Source organism: Echinococcus granulosus (assembly GCF_000524195.1).
Source record: "Echinococcus granulosus chromosome Unknown EG_S00008, whole genome shotgun sequence".
NCBI classification, from domain to species: domain Eukaryota; kingdom Metazoa; phylum Platyhelminthes; class Cestoda; order Cyclophyllidea; family Taeniidae; genus Echinococcus; species Echinococcus granulosus.
The window spans coordinates 39,869-56,631 of NW_020170388.1; the positions used below are offsets into that span (position 1 = coordinate 39,869).

Consider the following 16,763-nt stretch of genomic DNA (forward strand, 5'->3'; position numbering starts at 1 on the left):
ACTAAGTGTCGCGAATAATGGGTTGGTGATAAGTCGGTACACTTTCTTTAAAAGACGATGATACACAGTTTTTGGTTATCTACACCTAAGCTGAGGCACAGCAGCTGAAAATTTCTAGTACCTTAACCAAATGAGCCAGACGTGGGTCCATTAACTCCCATAATGTGTCTGTTAGGTGGCGTTTCTGCTAACACGGCTGTTGAAAGCGGCATTTTCTCGTCTTCTCGGAATGCATATGAAGTTTCGTTTGCCTATTAATTGACCCTTGATCCCCCCCATTCCTAAAGCTAAAGCGAATGAAGTCGTGTTTTCCATTTATACGACTGCCATTTATTTTAAGCTATGTGTTAAACACCACATATTTCTCCACCACTGTGGCTTAGGTTAATGTTTCTGTAGTACAGAACGCTCTGCTCATTTCACTTGCGTTGACAGCGAACAACCAACATGTTTATCATCGGCGTCATATATATGTGACGGCATGGCCTTCATCCCTGTGATTTGTTCGCTATCAGTAAATAGGAATTGGCTTCACCGCATCATGTCACAGACAGAGTGAGGGCTAAGGTTTCACTTGCGGCTTTTGAACATCATTTTAATTTACCAACAATGCAATGCCGGTTGGTGTCATACAGGAAAATCTTCACTGCGCTGATAATTTGCCCTCCGAGACCCCGACGGAGAACTTTTTAAACAAGGTTATGCATAAATTCGTATATTTTATAACTCCAACTATTCCGGTCTTAAGCTGAGGGATGACCGTCCATTACGACTTACTAGTGACAGAGCAAAAGATCAGCTCCTGGCAATGCTAGTCTCTCACTTTTCATGCTTTTCAGCATCACAAAGTCTCTTGCTCAACTAGTAACTAGTATTCCACTGCGGTAGTGGTTTGTGGACAGTGAACAGGCACAGCGCGTTGACTGGTGAAGATTCTTTGTCAATTTGGTGATGATTAACGTCGTTTGGGCGCAGTCGGTTTACGTATTAGCTCTCTCCCATAAATTAAGGTGTTTTATAAACAAAAGTTTAGATATCTGCTCCTGGGTGTGTTGCAGCGAAAATGTTCTTACCGTATTTTGAAAAGGGCATTTCTGAGTGCTTTAGCACATTCCCCTGTAGGTACTGGACGTAAATCCTCCTTCTACTGTCACTGGTTCACTGGGCATTGCAATCTGTAGATGACACATGGCTGTTCTCTTGGGCAGGTATCTAGCTTCTGAAACATTTTCTCTCAGAGCGTCTCCAAGGCTATCTCAGGCGTTAAGTTGTAGCAGGGTGGATGAACTCGCCGCGAAAGATTGGCGACTCCAATTTTGCCACTTTAGAAGGGAGGTATCTGTTCTGGATGGTGGGATTTGAGGGAACTCACAATAGAAAGACTAGCAAAATCCTTCTTTAAGCCTCATTTCTGTATTGTGTTCAGCAAATGAAGTAATTTGTTCAAAATAGTATTTTCCTAAGTTTCAGGAAGGGGCTAATAGCTCAGATAGTCGGCTGGTAACATTTTATGGAAGTGCAACTTTGACATACTGTTTTGAAGCGGTTGGTTTACGGATTGTCCTTACTGTGGAACTTCTTTTAGGCTTCGACACTACCTCCCGAGTCAATCTCACCTCTGTAAGCATGCTATTCATAAAGCATACAACGCAATAGATATTTTTTCTTAAAAGTATTTTATATAAACTTTGTTTCTGTCCCACAGTTGATTTCATTTAATTTCATCCTCTCGTTCTGAGGAAAGTACTCAGAGCAGGAGGTGGTCTAGTAGTCTCCCAGGGCTTCGGTCTCAGACTGTTGATGTGACTCAGCCACCAGGGTCTCAGCGTTCCTCTGTAGAGTCTCCAGTCTCTGGTACTCCCTCTGGAATTACTCCCAACCCCAGGAACACCTTCTTCATTGATCCCACAAAACTACTGATGTAATAGAGGTGAAGAAACCGCGATGTGCAGTCGTTCCTAATCCATGGTTGATTTCATTTAGCTCAGTCCTATCGGTCTAAGGGCAAAGTTTAGAGCGAGAAGGAGTAAGACTAGCCTCCCGCAGCTTCGGATTCGGTCTTTACAATGGTGATCAGAGTCTCTCCTTATGTGAACCGCGCTATCAGTTTGTTAAACATGCTTTGTAGAGCCTTAACCGGTTTCTTCGACGCCTCACGGTCGTTTAGTAATCTAACAAATTTCTAAAGTCAGGAATGGATAGCCCAAGATTGTTTTTTTTGGGGGGATATCAGTTAAACTAATAAACTTGATGCACCTAAAAGTCACCATTTTTTATAAAACTAGGGCTGTGATTAGCTTTTCCCTACCGTTTAATTCCCCTGAAAAGGTGAAGGCAATAATTTGGCTCCATCAGTTTGATAGCATGACAATTTATCTCGCCTTCCTGTGAATTATTAGAAGTAGAACTAGTTCAACATAACCTATTCATAACCTAACTATGCAAAAATTTGAAATATTTCCTGCATAACTTTAGGTTTATAAAAGTCGGCTCAACTGCTATGACACCATTATCAATGGGCCATTTTTTTCGGATCTGCAATCCTTGAGGATCTTTTTTGTGGGACGTAAAAAGCTACACACTAATCTTGTGTTTGGGGAAAGAGAATATAGTTGCTAAGTTTCTTTGAATACCAGAAATAATGGATGCATTAGAAATTATCGCTGTTGAGACTTGCAGTGCAGCAGTACATCCGCTTCCCTCCATGGATGGAATCACAAATTATGCACAGTAAATTGTAGCCCCTATGATCTCCATGAAGACGATAAAAGGGTGCAATGGCGGTGCCTTCAATGCCCAAGTAGTCAAAACGGCCGATTATAAACAGTCAAGGGAAAAAGTTGAGGCCTATCCTTTTGAGCACCTTCGGCGCTTCTATTGGTCAGCCATCGCAGCGGAGTTGGGGCTGTAAAAACAACACCCACGAACTAACCTCGCCAGCTGTCGGATTTGCGTGCAACTGGGGGGATATTTGGCCTCAACGTCACTGAACCATCCTGGTAATTTCACTGCATCTGGGGTTTTATCCTGTTTGGAAACTGTGTTGGGAGAAGAGGGATTATGCTGACCATCTTGTATGCGCATCGCTGGTCGTAAGAACACTGGCTTTAAAGCAAAGGCATGTAACAAAGGGAGTTCGGTTTTGATTCTGTTTCTTCTTGCCACTTTCTTCTCACTGTGGTGCTGCCCAGCCCTCCCCATCTGGGTTCTATTTAAGTAATGGAGAGGTGGAGGAGGTATCACGTGTTTACTTCATTAACATCTCCATAGAGGCGTCTTAGACGGTCCCTTAACGAACTTTTCCAGTCATTTTAAGACTAATGTCTCTTCACTTGTTGATTGCATTCCTGCATACCAGGGAACAGGGGTAGTTGTCAAGGGTAGACGTCGCTTTTAACGCTTCTACTAGGAGCTGTCACAGATTCTCCCGTCCGCAGCATATGCTCTTCGTCCGTCACGTTAGTGTTTAGCATTTAGTAATAAAAATCAGGGTGATTGTTCTTTAGAATCAGTTTTCCTTTCCGACACCATTAAAGTAGCACGTCGAGTCTTTTTCGAAGACGGAAAGTCATAGCACTAGGGCATGAAGTGTATTGCTGACGTGGAGGAGAGTTAAGAGCTACTGGCATGACATTCGCATTGCACGTCATTAATGACAACGTGTATTTCCTACTACGGAATGAAATGAACTTGATGCTACCTCATTGGCTACTTTCAGGACCTTTAAGTAGTCTTTACGCATCCAAGGCAAAATTTTTTGGTTGAAGCAAAGCCAAGCTAGGCGATCTCAAAGCAGGCAGGCCTGTGTACAATGAAAGAAAAAAAGCGGTCTGCTCAACCATTTCCCTTTTGCTTCATTTGCATGATTCACAATAGAGGATCTTCCATTTTCCATAGCGTGAACGTGAAACCGATTTTTCCTTGACTAATAAAATTGATGAAATTTGCTACTGTTACCACCTTATCTACTTTTCCTGTCTCAAGGCGTTGCATATCACATTCCATCGACAATATACAACATTCACCACCCCAAACGGGCAAGCCAGACACATTTGCTTTTGTACCATGACCGACTGAGGACTCAAATTTTAGTGACGGAAATGACTAGTGCGGAGAGGAGGGAGTTGATCGGTGTAGGTAGGGCGGATTGGGGGAGGGCAGGGACTGGTGGAAGGAGTGAGAGGGTACCACGCTAACACAAAGGGGAAGAGAATAGCCCAATTTTTCCCCGCCTGCGTTAATACCACGTGTGACGGTGATGGTGGCAGCATCACGGTGCCATTTCCATCATTGTACTGGCTGGCTAGCTAGCTGGACTGGGTAAATTATCTTGTCTGGTTCTGTCCGCTGCCAAACGTCGCAACAGTTATAGCCGTGCCTTATGATCGGATGTAAAATTAACTTTACTAGCTATTTTTTGAGGTTATCACCTAGTAATTACTTATAAGGAGTTAGTTTAGCTTACCAAACCATTCATGGAAATAGAATTTGACCGATCCCACTTTTCAGAGGTGAAATTTTTGCACATAAGTAATCCTTATGTGTAGAGTATCAAAGTGTAGAGATGTTGTGAAGTCCAAATCGCTAAAAAACTGAAGAGCTTTATTAAAATAACTTCGTTTGCGGACCGTCTCGGGGACTTCCGCTGTGGGGCTCCACAGAAGTCAGGTGGATGGGGAGGGAATATCCTGTGGTGAGTTTCCACCGACGCGGAAATATTTCCAATTTTAGCAGAAGTTTTGGATTGAGTGGCTTTAAAAACACATCTACCCGGCAAATTCTGTGCATTGTATAGCTGAGTGTCGCATGGGACTGGATGGTGGCGTACAAGGAGGCCTTTTTATGAGGCGATCGCTATATGAATGAATATTTTCCCAAAAAACGGAGATGACTTCTCATAATTGCATTCCTCGATCTCCTTCCTCCTTTCTTCTTCCTACATCTACCTAAATTGTTTTTATTCCCGATATTTCTATTATACCCAACCGCTGATTACAAGTTGTCGTTTCACCTTTGCCGCCAGCAGTTATGGCAATATGGTATGCACAACTATTTCTCCAACTGTCTGGTTTTTTTAAGTTAGTCCTACATAGAACCAATTCGTGTGCATAAGTCCGAAGGAAATACAACATTCAAAGCGGTGGTTATCTTTTGAAGGCAAGCGGTGTGGAAGCTGTAAAATTGTGCATAGATTGTCCATGTTTTTAAGACAAACCTGAGTGCTGTGCAATAGAATGTGCTGTCCTTCTTAAGAGACTTTTTTGGAGCACATAATTGAAACCAAATTTGCTTTTTATGAAAGCAGCTGTAACAGACTTAACACTAGAGTCAGTTTTGAAGACATGGCAAGGCTAGAAATGGCATGCAAAAGGCCTGGGGACTGGTGCCAGAGCCCTATACCTTCAGTGTGACAGCTAAATTACGGGAGACTAAACGACTCGCCTAGATACATTTAGCATTATGAATCGCCCCAAGACTTCCCCGAAGACAAAAGAGGATGTAGTATCCCAGCAGAATAGGTATTGTCGACTTAGAGTAGGACTTGGCACTACTGGCATGGTCCGTAGGCCAGGCGGCCTGGTAAGGGTACGGTGGCGGAGCCCCTAAGCGGCCCGTTCCGAAAATAGAAAGTCAAGTTACTAATTTACGTACTGCTTCTAAAATAAATAAAATTTTTCATTATTTATATTTTTCTGGAGACTAATTTGGTGCTTTGATGCCAAATCTTAATGATCGATGTGGCAATGACATGGGTAAAACGACACTCTGGAGCTTTGAAATGGAACACCTCCTCGATTTCTTTGTAGTGCTTTACTTCATGTAGCGTTTACTATTCGTTCAAGATTCTTTTGTTTGTTTTGGGTCAACTAGACTTGACTTAAAGTGCTCGCAACAAAATCTCGAAAGAATGGCGACTGGCTTCTGAAATGAAATTATCTGTCGTTAGAATTTTTTCACCGATTAAATCCGAAACTTTAATGAATTGGACCTAGAGTAGGACGCTTATCCTCCTCACCATCAAGATTATCATTCTGCATCCACTTTGATGTGTTAACCTCAACTAATCTGCCTGCGACCCGATCCAGTGCTTTTGAACTGCTAAGGGACACGTCACATATTTCTGACGTCGAGATCCGACGTGAAGATCAGACTGGCACATAATTGTGACACTGACAGCAAACGCGCTAAAGGACGTTATTTTATGGCCAAAATTGGCAGATTCATATCCTATTACCTTTGGGTGGCCTGGTACTCCCACTCCCGAGTGTGAAAGCAACAACTAACCACCATGTTAAACTAACGATCTCTAAGGTGTAATGAAACCCATCTTATTAACGGAGTGGAGCTCGGTGAACAAATGGTGGGTCCCCTATCACCACCTTTTACTTGGCCCTCACACTGCCCCAAGGATTACTCATCAAAGAGTTGGGAGAGAGTTGTCGTATTTGGGTGCGCGCCCGCATGTTGTCTGTACGCCGCAGGTAATGCTGGGACCGCCGACGGCCCATTAATCAAGGACCCTCGCGGAGGGAGGAGGCGAAGAAAAAGAAGGTTCGCCATTAATTTAAGCGCCCTATGGCTCTGCACACATGCGCGCGGGTACATAGCGGCTGTGTCTTCAAAACAGCGCATCTAAAAGCTGGTTTCACCCCACCAATGTCCAAAGTCCACATTTTGGGTAGATGTGGGACCAAAGCGAGGCCACCGCTTCTTGAAAGGCCCTAGTGAAAACGCCTGACAATGGAATTATTAACAGAAAAACGAATTGGGCTTGTGCGCTTGTGGGTAAATCGCAAATCCGTAATTGACAAGACGAATATTTTTCGCAATTGGAGGCAAAAAAACTTCCTTTGATTTATCAATGCTCTCTGCGGCTTCAATGGGGCTGCCACACTACCAGCCCTTCCCAAAATGATTCATTTGTACAATTTTTTTGTTGGATAACCTCTTTAACCTAAACACTGGAATGAGATTGTCTTGTCTCACCTTTAGGAGAACTTTATCTTGCCCACCGTGACCACAGGTAATGTGGATCTGAGGTTAGGCAAATGTGTGGTGTCTTCAAGTGAGAAAAATAGACAATAAATGTTGCCACAGATCATGTGAACTACCGAATGATGGGTTGTACTACATGCAAGTCACCCATTTGAATAGGAATTGTCGCTAACAGGAGGTATGGGTAATGCTAGGCCTCGGATTTAGCAACTACTTTCCACTGTAGAATTCAAAGAACTGGAACATGTGTCAGACCAATCTGAACAGCATTTTATAATTTATAACACCTTATTCAAGCAGCACATAGAGTAATGTATACTCCATGAAATGCTCCTTGAGAATGACATTTGCCATGGTGTGGTCCAACTTACTGACGCTTCTTCTGCCTCATGTGCGAGATGAATTCATTCAGGTGAGAGGCGTCATTTCAGAGCAACAGCACCGCGAAACAAGAGCACCAATACTCAAGGAGGAAAGTAAGGCATAAGCAGTGAATTTCCAGCATAGGCGTGCGATAGATAAGAGCTATTGTACTGTTAATTTGAGTTACTAAAACAATCCGCTAAAAGTATTCCATGTTCACCAATTATGGACCGCTCTCTATTTCCACAATAACTGGATAACAAAGTGCTTGACCTGCCTTGATCGGAAAGTAATATTGCCTTGCCTAATCAACGAAAGGAAAATTTTCCAAAAGGGAGTTAGTAAAGACCTTTGCAACGATCAAAACTGTTCTTCAACGAGGGAACTGGCTACTAATCCAGGTTGTGAGTAGCGTGTTGTGTCTCTTCGAATTCTATTTTGGCAAATTTTACCGAGACGCAAATCCTTGCTGATTAGGAAATGGATAAGACTGTGAGACCGAATTTTAAGGTCTCAAATTAATCACTTTTCAAACTGTAGTAGTTGAACTTTGCGATTTTGCACAGGATTGACGTCCAGGATGAGGAGGAAATCCCAAAGCAATCTACTCAGTCTTTTAATATTTTTTATTTTGATAATTCAGTATTTCAAGTAAAGTAATTCTATCAGCCCATAATGCTGCCGGATTTCTTAGAGCTTTTTTTAAAAAGAGTGATAAAATTCCTCTAATAGATTCGGTTTGGGGTGAAAAATTTAGTGTCCGTAGGGAGGTATTCCCTCTCCCTCAAAAAAGTGTCAAGTGATGGTAATGTGGAAGACAGCCGCAAAAACATTTCACACGCAACAAAAAACATTTGCCACCTATAAATAATCTTAAATTGTCAATTCACCTGTTTCCCCTCTCTGGCTAATCAATACTTGGCATCTGATTGGCTCCTAGAGGAGACAACCAACCAATGGGCAGCTCAAGATTATTTAATTTGGGAAATGTGGGTGTTGGTAAGCGGTGCACGGGTCATGACTTGACCGGTGACATTGCTGCACCTAAGGAGGAGTGACGATGATAGAACAACTGACTGGAGAAGGCAAATGTTTTGATCCAATGATAGCTTGTCTTTTGTGAAGTAGACAGTTACAATCGAGGTATCATTCAAAGGATAAAATTTGGCAATGTCAACAATAGATAGAAGATCAGAAGCAGCCCTGACCAAAGAGGATTGTGTCTTAGAAATCGCACCACAAGCGGGTAGTATTTGATGACAATGCTGCGTGCAAAACCAACTAATCTCATCACACATTGTTACAATACCGTCAAAAGCCCTTCCTTGCTAAAAGTGAACTGGCTTTCGGCCACTACTTAATTGATGTTTTGGCTGATGTGGTAAGGTTACGCTCTGCATGACCTATTAGCTTTAGTTACGAATAACAAATCCATTTTTGAGGACCTCGCGAGGTGGTATCTGGGCGCGTTTGCGGCTTGTGGCCATAGTATACCGGCCACAGGATCTGGCCGTTTAATAACAAAGAACTTTGCAAATGGTTAGCTGGAATTCAACGTGAAATCAGGGCAGACTGCGCATTATGATCGACCACTTTTCTACTTTCTCAGTGGCAACTTGAAGAGTGCTTGTAAAATTAAAAGATGTCATAAATATAAATGTACGATGTTGCAGGCATGTTGCTTTGTTAACAGCTCTTGCAATAAGCGCTTCACGAATTGAAGATCTTTACCATTGCCACAGATCGCGCAATTCAGTGGGTTAATTTTTTCCTCTCTTGTTGGATCTGTGGGTTCAGCCGCCAAAATCGTCATAATCTTTGGCATGGCAAGAAAAACCCTACGTATCAGACGTATTAGTCTGTGGACAAATTTGTCACGGGGATTCACGGACGCTAACTCCTATACGTAAGGGCAACAAAAAATGTCAACATACTTGTTGCATCAATTCAATGAGTTTGTCTGGTAAATGTACACCTTTCTAGAGAGCAATTATGATGCTTTTACCAATTTTATTGGCCTCGTAGTTGATTAGGGCCCAGCAGAGGACTAACTAGCGGCGCTTAACAACAAATCATGTGTCGTTCCAGTTTGTGCAAGCATACTGAGGCGTCTATCAATGAACTGCCCCCAAATCACTTCAATTGAAACTCACAGATCAGTAGCAAACACAATCCAATCACCCACAAAAGAGCATTTTGACAGCCATAGTGACATGCACTCTCTACGTCGCGATGTAAATTAAATGCTATCAATCAAATACTACGGTTCGCATCTGCCAATTAGCGTTTCAGCATTGAAAAGTCGTAAACGTTGAATCGCATGTTCGGTCCCGGTTGTGTGATTTGAATTTGCATACCAGTGATGCACAGTGGAATGCCGCCAATTTATCCTTTGGAGGAATCAAAATCTACAAATAATGTAATTCAGCTGGAATTGCTAAATAAAACACTGAACTCATTCCGTGCATCAAAATTCTAAAGCTTAAACAGAGTTTTAAAATCAGTCAGTCCAGCAGTCTGTGCACATCTGCCTGATGAGCCCTTCATTCAGATAAGTTGTAAGGTGGCCCTGATGCCGCATTGAATGGGACGCATTTTATATACTCAAGTAACACGACTACTCTTATTACTTTACAGATTTGGGAGTAAATGCTTTAAAAGTGGAAATCAAGGAGAGAATCATCACAAGCTAAAAATGCGCCTGTGGTAGCAATGTCGTTGAACGGTAAGGTAACAGCAATCACATTGGTTCTTTTAAATCAAATTCTTTCTTATTTATTTCTTCAAGAAAGCCGACTAAACAAGGTGGTGGTGATGGTGGTGGTGGTGTTTCATCATGTTAACTTCACTTGACAATAATAAATCACCACTTAAATGAGCATCTTCCACAGATCGAGTAAAAAAATCCATCCTTCAGTACGAAGTTACATCCACAGGCTATAAATAACAGGTTTGGACACATCGATGTATTCTCCGAAGCACAACTCAGGCTATTGGCTTGACAGCGTGGTTTTGTCATGACGACCTAAAGATACGCTATCGACATGTTGCCTTCGGGCAATTGTGCTCTTTAGACTTTAAAATGCAATTCTTGCGGAGCTCTGTCTGGCCTTTTCAGCTTGCCGAAAAACTAAGAGCCTTCTTGTTGTTACAGATTCCTCAGAGTATCTTCGTTTCTGCCAAACGACGATCGACTTAATAGAGTGACCACGGGAGTAGTAGTTAAAATACTTCCAAAATGGAGAGAACTTTAAAGTGAAGTTATGTTTATTTCCAACTTCCACATAGGTAGCATGTCATTTCCAAACTCGTACGACTCGTCGACTTCCGCATTGGCATTTTTATAGTGGAGGTGTGCAACCTAGAGGCCGGAGCTGAAGACCCACGATTTATCGAAGCAAACTCCTCCGCTGATCATCCATCGGACACCTCACTCGACCATGAGTCTGCTTGCATCGCACACTCCACTCTTCGACAGATGGCCGCCGGTGTCTATTCTGCAAACGACAGTAACTTGTCCCCCCGTCTCCTCGTCGTGGATGCAATTCCTTTGGCTTATCAAAATGATCTGGAGGTCTTTGTTAGGAAAAAACCTGCTGACCATCAATATGTCAGCTTCTGTCTACTCCGCCTTTGTACTGGCAGGTGTCAAGTTCCATGTGTAACAATCGAAAGATGTACCGCTTCAACATTCACCTGGGATGGCCAACCTTCAACTGCAGTGATAATGCACACATGCGGCTGCTCGACTCCTTCAACAGTGAGGAAGTCACCCCTCGATGCCCGCCTGGTCTTATGTGGTGCGCTGGGCAGTGGACAGCAGTTGGTTCTTTCTGAAGTCGTCCAGTTGTGGAAATGTCTTCTGTCCCCAAAAGTGAGCTAAAAGTAGGTGGTATAAATACAGACATAACCCCAACAATCGCAGAGACAGAGTGTCTTTGAAGATAAACAAGCTTTGTAGACGGGTGGTTTCCATGCCGCAACTCCTTGCTCTACTCAGCTAATAGTGTGAAACATTTCATCATCTCGCCCCTCGATTGATTGAGGTGATGGTGGGTGGTAGGTCTCTTGTTGAACTAATTAAAGCAGCGAGACGGACTCGGCCCAATTCACAACCCGACTTCCCACACAAAGCACAAGCGCACATGCTGTGGGTCCGTTCTGGTGAAGAGGGTACCCAGGGGTTGGTGTGGTGGGAACTCTACCGTCGCTGTCGGGACTCATTTTGAGACATCAGTCATTTCAACCTGTACATACCTACCCACCCGACACATGAGTCATAGGGGTGTGGATACCGCGCCTTGTCTGTCGCGCTCTTTTTATTCACCTCTCTCGCTCCCTCTCCCACCTCGGAGCAGCTGTCAATCGAATCCCGCACTGGACCCCGTGGAGCGGAAGCTTTACCCTGGATGACTAAAAAGGACCTCGTGGGCAAATAATCAAGTAGAACAAATCTCATTCTTTTAGGTGACTTCGTCCCCGGAGCGATGCCCTTGCCAGACCATTCGCTGGACATCTGTCCTATCTATACTTTTCACCGTAAAACTTAAAATCGGATTCTTCTACTGTCTTTTTTTTTTTTCTAAAACAGTCCCCAAACCTGTAACTATAGCCACGTTGTGACGAAACGATAACTTAATAGCAGGTTTGACTATGCTGGTCTAATCATTGCCCCGTGAATCGACCACCTCAAAGTGCTTCTCTACCCTAATACTGGGGTCGAACTCTAGAGTCCCATGTTCTTTAGCACCGTCGGACACTGTAAGGCCTCCTCGTGATGAAAATACACTCCGCGGTCAGGAGGGACTGTAATACTAATAAATCTTCGTTTCAGTTACACGGAAACTTAAAGCTTCGCCTTTGTACTTCCGCTCGATGATGTGGTCTCCAGGCTTGCTAGTAGCCCCCAGCCCTTCCATGTGTCGGCAATGCATTTTCTGTCTTCTTTCGACTTTAGGAAAGACTCTGGGCTCTGCATTGGTGACAGCAGCAAGCAAAACCGATCCCAAAAGAATCCACCCTGATTTCCATACCCGAGATGCTAAATCATAACGAAACGGGGGAAGGGTGGATAAGAGATTGTGTAATGGCCCCTAACCCTAGGGTTAAAAATGAGGTCCTCCTTCGGCGACTACCTTAGGCTCGTGTCCCGCAGGAATGCTATTAACAGCTGAGGTGACACTAGCCTTGAACTATCTGGAAAAGGATGTTACGGAGCTGTCTACCGTACTTGTATGAAGATGTCAATATAGTGAATTCGTCATACCTCCTTCACCTCCCGACTAGCCGAATATGACCCAGCTAGATATGACTGGATAGAGCCGAAGTGAAAACAATCGTAAAGGAGGAAAAGACACGAAAACTTACCCTCAGGAAAATATTTTAGGTCCTGTCCTTAATCAACTGAGTCTGCTTTTAGGCCAGCCTTCTCACGACTAGCGATGGCCATACGAGATAGCCGACAACATTCCCCCTTTCCCTTAATCCAGGTTTCAAACTAGATCGAACTCCGAATTCAGTAGAATTGCCAGGAGGGATCAGTGACGTTGCGGTCAACTATAGCCTTAGTCGCATGGAAATTTAATGACCTGCACTTTTAGCTGGTGGGTGTTTCCTTACAGCGTCAGCTGTGTTCTGATGGCCGACGAGGGGGGTTGACCCAAGAGGAGCATCGCCGTCCACGTGTTTTGTCTTCGTGGTCACTAAAGCCTCCGCTATTGTACTTCCTCTAAGAGGGCATGATTCAAGAATTTGAAACCCATCTCTGTGCTGAAGCGATTATTAGTCATGTTGTTTAAACTATCATCGTGATGATCAACCTTGACTAATTTTTTTTAAATTGCTTTTTTTATTGAGATCACATTGCGGCCTTGATATACGGCTGCATAATAAAACAACGCAGTTGGTAGAAAAGTTCTAGTTTTAAATTTACGCCTCATTTATAATTCGATGGTTTTCGAAGAAGGAAATAGACTTTATTGTTGAGTATACTTTCGAAGTCTGAACAAGGAGGCATCAAGGCAAATTTGGATAGATTTTGGTGACTTAACAGAGATTTGTGCTATCAGGTTTTATGTGTTTCGAATCCACAGTGCTCTTTTAGATGCAAAAGTAGGAATGAAAACTCTAAAAGTAATGGCAGTGGAATAGATGACTGTGCAATCAGGGAGTAAAATCAAATTCTACAAGGGATTCCACACTTAGATTGCCACCAATTATTTCGGAAGAAGGCAAATCACTGTACTGCCTATGGTAACACATCAGCATTGCACACTGGATTCGGAAAAGAGTGATTTTAATCTTTTCCGTCCCTCCACCTCTCCCATAATACTGAAAGTGGTATTCTATTTCTGGATCCTTATTTCCCATAACATCCTAGAGCGCATTATGGATTATGCTTTGTAATCTGCTTAGCCTAAAGGAACCCGATTGTGAGTCCGGTATGGTAAATGTGATGTGAAGAGGCAAAACATGTACATTAGGGATGGTTAAATGAATACCACCATCAGGGAAATACCTAAAACTCTCTATAAAAATTATGTGTTGCAAGTGCTACTGAATTTAATTGTTGTACTTAAGTAGTACGAGACCATTTCGTCCAATGCTCTAATCGAAAGACGAGGTATCCAGTCACAGTCATACGCGCTCCTCGAGTGGAAGCTGTCAGGTCAATTAAGGGTTGATTGATAGCAGCCAAAATACTTTGTCACCTGACAAGCATCAAGCAGACCAGACCTGCTGGAAGGTGCTAATTGAGCCATTCTTACTTCCTAATTTTCATCGAATAAACGCAAATTAACAAAAGTTTAGCAGTCTGGCGCAAGGTAGCTAGTTAAAGTTATCTTGATGCACCAAAGCTAGACCGTGGAGCTATTACATCATCCCAAGATGCGTATCTACTTGGGGTTCATAAAACTTGTTATTCCTAGCACGCACCAATGCTCGAATGTTGAATCTGCTGCGTTTTAGCCCCATCTTGCTTGTGTGGGAGTTCCACTGGCTGGTTTAGACCCTTTGGACTGTCATAAAAAGTATATTTATAGAAACGTTCCCTTATATAATCTCTAGGAAGAATTCAAGGGCTACGCGCTCGTTTGTGAAAGCACCACCCTTGGAATTTACATAATAACGGAAAATGGAAGAAACCTCAGACGGGTGGATGGATGGATGCCTGAAGAGAACAGAATTGTGGCCAACGTGGTAGATCGGAGTAAATAATGGACGCCGCTCTGTGTTGCTACTTAAAATTATGTATCAAATGCTTTTAGGCAAGTGTTCCCTCAAATGGCTGCATGACGATGCTACTTTGCAAGCTATAAATTAGTCGCTGCATTTTTAAATTGGGCAATTTAACCTATTAGCTTTGTTCCTGGCTGGTCGGAGGTGGTTTTGAAGCACCGACGGCTCCGTAACAGCCGGTGCAAAAGAGTGATCCAAGAGCAACACCGAGAATAACACCCCCCAGAAGAGGAGGAGGACTTTGTGACAAAACGAGGTTGTACAGCTGAGTACTTGAGCTCTTACTTCTCCACGGTTCTGGCCACAATTTCGGTTCGCTGCCCTTCTGTCCTCTCAATTCCCGTTACCAGCATACTACCCCTCGTGTATCAACAGTCATGCATCCTGTAATGTCTTCGGGCATATTACAATCTGCTACGGCATCAGTATGGTGGATCGTAAGAATTGTAAAATCTTTGTTTAAATTTACCTCTATAGGCGAGAAGCGGTCGGCTAATACGAACACACTTAGCTGTGAGATCTGCACCCCAGCAAAGCATGACCTCGCCCAACTTGTCTGCTCCACCCACGGGTATGAAGGCCCATTTCAGAACCACTTTATACACCCCCTCCAGAACAGCAGGATTCAGTAAAACACCACATTCCTAGCGTAAGTGGACACATTAATAATTAAGCTAAAAAATCAGAAGGAATTTTTCCCAATTTCACTTCCACCGGAAAATAAAACAAATCGACCATCGTCACGTTTCTATTTTATCAAACAAAGTGAAAGCACTTCACGGACATGAAAAAAGAGGCCAAACTCTATCACTTCTCGGTTCAAAAGTGGCCGGCCAATTTCACTGTCGGACAAAAAGTTATCTGTAGGCAACTGAAAGTCTCCACTTAGGTAAAGGTGGCTGCTAAAATTGATAGTTCTTGTAACAGCTTCTTTGGGACGTCGTTTTAGCCGCCCCATCTCCTCGCTTTCAGCTTGGGCGCCACCCCTTTCACCTTATCCCGCCTAAGATCGGCTTGATTGCAACGCGGTGAAAGGGAGGGAGGGAGGGAAGGAGGGGGCGAGAGAAAACTAGTCACATGACATCTCAATTAGCGCTAAAAAGTAGGCAGATGTTTTGTGTCTGTTTTTTGTTCCACTGCAGCCAATATCCGCCTCCCTTGAACGTGCCTGGTCAGTTAATCAGCCTGGAGGTAAAGGTACCCCATGCCATGCTTTGCCTTATTCCTACTTTCCTTAGCCTTTCTGCTACTGCTGCTGCTGCTGTTCACAAGCTGATTATCACAGGACCACCACTTCTGCCTTTTCCAACGTATCATCATCACAATCATCATTAACACCTCCCTACCGGCCGCCTAGGTGCGTGGGCGGACCGCGTTTGATGTAACCGATCCTTGGGCCTTCAAAAGACCCGCTAACCAGTAAAGAAATTAGCAAGTGTCTATTTAAGCATCGATTAGGTGCTGAAATCCACATCTTTTTGAAGAGGATCTCTTTCCAAATTTTGAAGCTTTAAATAGCTTCAAAGAGAGTGACCAATATCAGTTTTGGTGTTTACTTTTCTAGTTGGAAAACACTAGTGTTATGCAATAGGCTCGGGTATTTTCCCTTCTACCTCAGCTTTCAGGCCTTCGATGGGGTCATGCTCTAGCTGGCAGTAACAGCTAAAGAGGTACAAAATCACGCTTTCTCCTCGGCGGTGAATGACATGTGATCCATTACGAGGTTCGTATTTACTGACGACCTCTCACCTGAAGGGCACAATCAAACAAACGTGTATTCCAGCTGCTTCCTGTTGAACTGAGGGTGCGGGAAAGCCTCAGGATCCTCAAGTGGTCAATAATATCTTTCCTTCCTCTTGTTTTTAGACTGCTCCAAAGGATCTGAGTGCTTTGCTTACTTCCAATGAATTTTCAATGCCACAATTACTATCGCTGCTGTCTACAGTTCTTTTGACTTTTGGAAGGCTGTGTGCTTCGGTATTGCCAAGGAAGTGGAACATTGAAGACCAGTAACAGGGACGTGAAGTCGAGAGACGGAGTGCCGATGCAACACATGAAATATATCTGTTAAAATAGACACCATGACCTTCCTCTCGACGACTGAAATTAATCGCTCACTTTTAAACCTGACAGTTGAACAAACCGTTCGGATCATGATGTCCGTG

At 43.4% G+C, this 16,763-nt stretch overlaps 2 protein-coding genes across 2 annotated transcripts; one reads left to right on the top strand and one right to left on the bottom strand. All coding sequences in view use genetic code 11, as the record gives it.

Moving 5' to 3' along the window:
• Positions 1–4,081: 4,081 nt before the first annotated feature.
• On the bottom strand, positions 4,082–6,509 carry EGR_01915 (hypothetical protein; the record flags this gene model as incomplete). The annotated part of the gene is made up of 2 exons (XM_024491164.1): positions 4,082–4,192; positions 6,399–6,509. The coding sequence occupies 2 exons, from the start codon at positions 6,507–6,509 to the stop codon at positions 4,082–4,084; spliced, it is 222 nt and encodes a 73-aa protein (XP_024354307.1).
• An 827-nt stretch (positions 6,510–7,336) lies between these two features.
• Positions 7,337–15,983, top strand: EGR_01916 (hypothetical protein; the record flags this gene model as incomplete). The annotated part of the gene is made up of 7 exons (XM_024491165.1): positions 7,337–7,472; positions 10,707–10,933; positions 11,005–11,181; positions 14,428–14,569; positions 15,076–15,169; positions 15,741–15,795; positions 15,837–15,983. 7 exons carry the CDS (start codon positions 7,337–7,339, stop codon positions 15,981–15,983), a joined length of 978 nt encoding a protein of 325 aa, XP_024354308.1.
• Positions 15,984–16,763: the final 780 nt, after the last annotated feature.